Genomic DNA, 7,000 nt, shown 5'->3' on the forward strand with positions numbered 1-7,000 from the left:
GCCAGCACAAGCATTGTAAAGGCAGCCGTACCCTCCTGTGAGTTTGACCTGTGTTGCTCGGGCTCAGACAGCTGGGGCTGGAGGTTTCTCTGTGCACTGACCTGCTCAGGGGTCCTGTTGGCTGCCTGATTTCCTGCCCAAGTTTTTCTGGGTTTTTGTTTAGTTGGTTGGTTTTGGTTTTTTCTGTCAAGAAACTCCAGGATCTTTGCACTGAGCAGCAAAGGATTGAGTCTCTCAAGGTCAGTTAGAAGAAAACGTCTTCTACTGCTCTCAGTTATGTCTTTCTGACAGAGAGGATGAGTTGTTGACTGTTGCCTGCAAGGAAGAGATGATGGGAATGGGTACCTTCCCAGCCATGGTTTCCTCCCACAGCAGGCTGGAGGTGTTGCAGAGGAACTCCAGGGCCCTGCAGTAGCTGGGTGAGGGTATCTTATGGTTTAGCTCTGGTATCCAGCTGCAGTGTGTCTCTAGTTTCTGCTCTGAAAAGCACCATGGCAGCCAGAGTGCTAGGCCAGGACAGCTTTGGAGGAGGTAGAAAACCCAGGGCTGAAATCCAACCCCAAGTGCAGAGATGTGCCCTATCCCCAGGCTTTGTGGTCCCACAAGTGCACTGCTGTCTCTGAGCTTCTCCTGGGGAAAGGGGCATTTTCTGTAGGTTTGTACCAGAGATCTGCAAGCTGACTGTCCAGGCAGGCGCTGGGTCAGCATGGCAGGTCCAGGAGTGTCACTGCATGGGGCTGAGCACAGCCCAGCAGACTTGGCACTTGCTCCCCTGCCCTTCCCTTGGGACTTGGCGCTTCTCCCTCTCCCCCATCTCTGGCTTTTCCTGTCTCAGTGCTGGGAAGGCTGGTGGATCTGCTGGGCAGAGATAAGAGCACTCTTTGGACAGCAGCTTCTGTCCTGTTCTTGCTTCCTGTGGTATTTTTAACTTCAATCCAGCCAGAGCAGAGCCCTGGAGTGTGATGTGCCTGACAGGGCACAACACTGCCGCACTCGCAGGGAATCAGGGCTGTTGGAGGGAGAGACACTTGGCTCTTCCCTCCGACTCCAGGGAGTGCTGCCATGGGCTGGACCCTTCTCCTGACCTGATTCTTTTGTCCCCTTTCCCCTTTTATATCCACTCCTCTGTCTCTCCCCAGTAGAGCTCCCTGGGTAGGAAGCACAGTGTTGGCCAGGAATAGCCAGGCCCTAAATTCTGTTATTAGGCACTGCGTTTGTCTGATTCCCCTCCCATGGGGCATTAGAGTCCTGATCAGGGCTTGTCCAAGTGGTGAGTAGGTTGGCTGGTTCCAGTTATTCACTGTACAGAGCCTCTGCTTAGCCAGAACATGGGCTGTAGAGGCAGGGGAGAGACCCTGGCACAGCGTGGAAGGAAAAGCGAGGGCGGAAGCCCCTTGGCAGAAATGTGCAAGCTGGGCAAGAGCAGTCTCCTACTTTTTTTTTTGTTTTCTTTCATTCTCCCCTGTATTGGGCTCATAAGTGGTAGTGGCAGTGCTAGCCTAGGAGAGGGGAAGGGTTCAGCTTGTCTTCAATAATGTCCAGGACCAAGGCACTTAAGGAGGAAATACAGCACTTCTTTGGGTGATGTGCTTTGCTTGAGCAGTGGATTAGCCTGAAACAGGACCTTCTGCCAGGTTTTCTGGAGCTGGTTTGCTGCTGTCCAAAGCAGGACGACTGCTGAGTTCTCAGCTTTATCTGTGCTAGCATAATGGGAAACACCTTGCAGTGCCCATCCCTTATTTTCTTGATACTAGTCTTGTCTGTGAAGAGGATGTTCTCTTGCAAACGAGGCCTATCCAGCTAAAGATGTTCCTCTTTTGAACACATTCACTCCTAGAAGATAAAGGAGACCTTTACACTTTAGCATGGACATAGAGGAGCTGTCAGCTTCTGTCCTGGGCTGCATGTGGAAGTGCTGTGTGCTGGTGAGAGCACAGGGTACTCTGGACACAGGCAGGCAGGATTGCTGAGGGTGAGTTTGCCCCTGTCCCTATGGGTGAGGAAGTCTCCATCAGCTCAGTGCACATGGTTCCTCCATCGAGTCGATAGTCACAAGTCGGTTCTCTACAGAGAGCTGAAGCCCTTGGCTACCAGTTGGAGAAGGTGGTTCAAGTTGCACTTAGAAAAAGTTCCACAGGAGTGAGGCACCAGAGACAGCTTCTGCAGAGGGGCAGTGGTAGTGCTGAAATCACGTCCCCATGTAGGAGGTTCCCTGCCCAGAGCACCAGAGTTTTGGGACTGCCTGGAAAGGGGTTAGAGATTGACTTTGGGGGGCACCAGGAATTCAGACTCTGGCCTGGAAGGTGGCATCTGTTTATTAAAGGAGAAATGTTTCATACTGCTGCATTGAGCTGCACAGTAAGCAGAGAAGAGACTTCTGAGCAAATGTGGCTTGGTCATTTGACTCTGGTGGTGAGAAGTGTGGATAGGAAAGTAATTTAACACCTCCCTTCGTGCAACCCTCCACAGCCTCATATGCGACCAGTGCACCCCCAGGCACATTCCCACGTCTCTGCCAAGCTTTGCCGTGCTAAGTGAGTCGCTGCAGGGGTGGTGTCACTCCACAGAGCTGTCCCAGGCTGCAGCTGGGGCTGTCGGTACATCTTGGACCTTGTTCCTGACTGGGGAGGGAGCTGGGGCATGAGCTCCTTATGTGCCGCTGCTGTGCTGGTCCTGCCTGTGCAGTCCTTGCTGCCTCCCTGCATGCCTCCCCCCAGAGAAGGAGGGGGTCCCACTTTTCGTGCTCTGTGATGGCGTTCCCTGCTCCTCACAAACCCCGCTGTGCTTTAACGCTGGCTTGCTCCTGCCATGTGACTTCCTCACCCCCTGCTCCATTCCTATGCTCTTTGTTTCTTGTCCATCTGTTGGGTTATTATAATATATATTTTTTTGTACATTTCTGTTTGAACATTTTTGTCATTGTGAACAAAGAAAAATGAAACCTTTTAAAACATATCCATTTTATTAAATGATTATTGTTATTATTATTAATAATGTTTACTACCTGAATTGATCAGTGAAATAAATACATTCAAAAAACCAACCTCTTTCTGTTTAGTTTTCAGTCCTCTTGAGCAGCACTGGTGGTACATTATGGACAGGAGAGCGCAATACTGATGTTGTTTCTCCTTTTATTCAGTTCTGTCAGAGCAGGCTCCAGGCAGGGCTTCCTGCATGGGATTTCTGGCCTGTGCTTATGTCAGAAGCTAGACAAGATGATCGTGCAGTTCTTCTGTCTTAAAGTTTCCCCTAGGAGCAGTGTCTAAATCAGCAATGGGCAGCTGGGCAGGATCCAGTCCCAGGAAATCCATTTTGTGAGTAGCCAAAGGAGGAGCATTGCTGAGTCTGTGCTGCATGCAGAGTTAGGACTGGTCTGGCTCCAGATTGGCTCCATGCCACACCTGGCCTGAAAACCTGCCTATGGATAAACGCAGTACCAAATGCATGAGATGAGGCTGTTGCGGGGCAAACTTACCTTGTGGTAGTCAAGTGCTCCCAAGTGGAATGCAGGCCCTGCAGGAAAGACTAAGTTCGTTTGTTAGCCTCAGATTTCTTTCCCACTCTGCCTGCCTGCCACAACTGGAACGGTCTGCTCCAACTCACTTGAAATTTAAAGCTTAATTGTTTTGTTTAGAGTATCAGAGATTTTCCCTTGGTTGGGGCCAAATTCTGCTGTTTTTTTGCACCCTAAATTCTCTTTGACGTTAGCACATCCAGGGTGTTCATCATTTCTGCACTGTACAAGTGCACAGTACACGGTAGTGGCAAGTTGGGCCCAACGGGGTAGCAGTTTCGCAATGTAATTCTGGTGGCTTTGTCCTAGGGAGCACAGCCAATGCCTAGAGTCAGGATGAGGGCAAAAGAATGTCTGTGAAGTTGTGATGGCCTTGAAAAGACAAGATTCTACCTAAATGTAGATTTGATCCTTGGATTTACATGTTCAAGTATTTGTGTAAAGCAACTTCTGAATAAAGCATGTTGTCAGTCTTTCTCGGTAACTGTAAGCTGCATTCGTTGAGAGCTGCCGGCTGTCAAAGGAGCAGTTTCTCAGAGCACTGTCTTTCCCAGTCTGTTGTCCTTCCTGTGAATCCAACTAGTTAGTTTTGATGTAGACAGTGAAACACCAAGAGTTATATTTTACCCCTGCAATCATGAGAGGATGCAAGTGGCTGGAGGATCTTTCTCCTCAGCTCAACTATTGACACCAGTGAGGTCACTGGAAGTCCATTTCTTTCAGCAGATCTTCCACTGCTAATTAAGACTAGATTTGTGTCACCACTTCAAGGGAAACCTCGGGGTCAGCACACTGCAAAGTGCTAGGCCTCACCACTCTGCCAAATATAGTCTTCCTGATGAGATGAGAAACCAAAGGCCACAGTGTTCAGGGAGCGCAGTACAAACTGGTAATGTCATTTCCCAGTTTGAAATGCATTTTGAGTTACTACTTTGCGACTGAGACTTTGCAATGTTTCTGTTGGACTGAACATGTGAGCCCAGAATCACAGTTACCAGTATTGTCAGCATCTCTTCCAGCAAACGTGTTTCTGTGAGCAGTGTCAGCTCCTGTTTCTTGGAAGACTTGCTCAGTGAAGCCTCAGCTTCCGGTGACATGCAGCAAACTTGCAGGAAGGCCTCATGTGGGAGGTGTCACTGGGATGAGCCTGACCCTTATCTTGCCAGCCAGCTGCAAGGGGATTATCCAGGAGCTCAGCTATGCAGCTGCAAACACTCTCGTGCTGGCTGAATTGCCTTAAGACATTCCTCTTGTGTTGTAAAGCCAACAAGAGAGCAAGGATTGAGCTACCCTGGTAAGTCAATAAAGCTATCTTCTGCTGGTTTTTTTTTTCTTCTTCTCATTTCATTGACAAATTGCACAGAAAAGCACTGCCTTGTTGCAGGTATGTGTAGTTGCTCTAAAGAAGTTATAACAGTAACTCGTGTTCAGTGGTGGCATGAGACTGCAATACAAAGACAGCTCATTGACCCATGTTTCCCAGCTCCAGAAGGAGATTATTCACCTGCTGATTATTCAGTTGCTGGAGCAAAGTGTAGCATGGAAAACTCCACTGACCTCCACCCTCAGTGCTCAGCACCCTCTCTGCTGGCCAAGGACTGTTTATCACTTCTTTTCAAAACCGAAAAGGCTATTTTTTACTTGTGGTAACAGTAAACTTATTTCTAAATATCCTCTTGCAGTTCACATGAAGAGAGCTTTACTTACAGATGTAATTCAGAGCTATAATAAGGCATGAACAGTTTCATATTCTAGTTTTTGATTCTTTGACATAAATTTTGTTGGCTACCATAGTAATGTGCCTCCAGTAATGTCGAAAATACAAGCAGCTCATGTACACTTCTGAGGACCAGTGAAAATGAATTTGATGGCTGCAGCTAAGCCTCCTCAGATTCAGGGTTGGAAGACCAGGAACATTCCCTCTACTGCAATGAGATACCAAGAATTTGCACACCTTTTTAACTCTCTTCTTTTCAGAGCTCTTGCGTCTCCTGTGAAGGACACCAAATTCACCCGACTTTAGAAACTCATCCTCAGAACAAACCAACAAAAGAGCTGGGCTGTGGTGTCAGTCCTAGAGTGTGTGGTGTTTATTCGTCTGGTTTCCACCTCATCCAGTCTCATCAGGGGAGCGTTTGCAGGTGAAGATGAACAGTGGAATTCTCTTCTTGACCCTTCTTGGCTTTTTCCCACTCGTGATGACTGTATGCCCTGTGCCATGCAAGTGTGCCACCAACATTATTGACTGCACGTCAAAAGACCTAACTGTAGAAAAACTACCAGTTACTTTCCGCCCTTCAGCTGAAATTATCCACCTTGGTTACAACAGGCTCACTTCTATTCCCAATGGGCTCTTTGACAACCTAAAGAGCCTCCAGGTAGTCTACCTGCAGGGCAACCCTTGGGAATGCAACTGTGACATCCTCTACTTGCGCTCCTGGCTCCAGTGGCAGCAGAACCGGACCTTATACAGGGATGTGAGATGCACGTCCCCAGCTCACCTGCAGGATCGGGTCATTGCCTATCTGACAGAAGACGAGATCATCTCCACATGCCAGTACTGGTACTGCAGCCTGGCTCTCCTCTCTCAGCTCTGTCTCTTCATCCTCCTTTTCCTCCAGGGTATCTTGGTTATCTTCATCATCGTCTACCTGCAGAAATTTAGGAGAATGTCTGCTGAAGCCCAGAGCACCACCCGAGATCTACACTAGCATGCAGACACCTGGATGTCTTCTTCAAGAAGCCCTTACAACAGTGATTAACACCAGCAGACTGAAGACCTTCCTCCCCCTTGGGTGTTGCTGTCCCAAGGTCATGCAATTTGTGATATCCAGAGGGGACAATTCAGTGCAGCATCTGATGCTGACTGCAGTCCGAAGAAGGACTTGAACTGATCAGATACTTACTGTATTTTCAAAGATTTGATCTTGTGGTTTTTTTTTAATGCTTTAAACTCTTTAGCATGATCTTGATTGCTTTGCTGAGCTGGGAGTGGTTCTGGTTCAGTAGACTAAGGTAATAATAGACTACAGCAACCAGAACCGACTCAAACTGCTCATAAGCTTGTAGGGGCTACAGCGCTCAATCCTTCCTGTGCTAGAGTATTTCAGCCATACTTTCCATGATACTTCTGCTTGCATTGAGTCAGGTGAGGACAGAGGTGGGCAGTGAACAGTTAACAGGTACTGGACTAGGACAACGGAGAAATAGTTTCCCTGGTGCTACCACGGATTGCCTTAGTAACTTTGAACAAGTGTCTTAGTCTGCTCCTGCCTCAGTTTCCCATCAGTAAAAGGGAAAGGGTGTTTCTTCTTGCTTGTTGTAACTTTTCCAGTGTTGTTCTGTGGGAGGGAGGAAATGTTTAGAAGCCCACCATTTACCCTATCTTCATTCTTTTTAATCTACTTACAGTTTTAATACTAACTTCAATGTGTACTGAGTCAGACTGGAGCACTGAATGTTTATGAGAAATTCACCATGAAGCCA

The 7,000-nt window shown here is 48.0% G+C and overlaps 1 protein-coding gene across 1 annotated transcript; it reads left to right on the forward strand.

Moving 5' to 3' along the window:
- Window positions 1-5,661: 5,661 nt before the first annotated feature.
- On the forward strand, window positions 5,662-6,225 carry GP1BB (glycoprotein Ib (platelet), beta polypeptide). The gene has a single exon (XM_010178635.1). It carries the CDS (start codon window positions 5,662-5,664, stop codon window positions 6,223-6,225), a length of 564 nt encoding a protein of 187 aa, XP_010176937.1.
- The last annotated feature ends 775 nt before the right edge of the window (window positions 6,226-7,000 follow it).

The sequence above is a fragment of the Mesitornis unicolor genome, unplaced genomic scaffold, assembly GCF_000695765.1.
Source record: "Mesitornis unicolor isolate BGI_N332 unplaced genomic scaffold, ASM69576v1 scaffold12662, whole genome shotgun sequence".
NCBI lineage: Eukaryota > Metazoa > Chordata > Aves > Mesitornithiformes > Mesitornithidae > Mesitornis > Mesitornis unicolor.

Bases quoted from the DNA above. Each gene is read 5' to 3' on its own strand.
- GP1BB (XM_010178635.1), top strand. From the start codon at position 5,662: ATGAACAGTGGAATTCTCTTCTTGACCCTTCTTGGCTTTTTCCCACTC.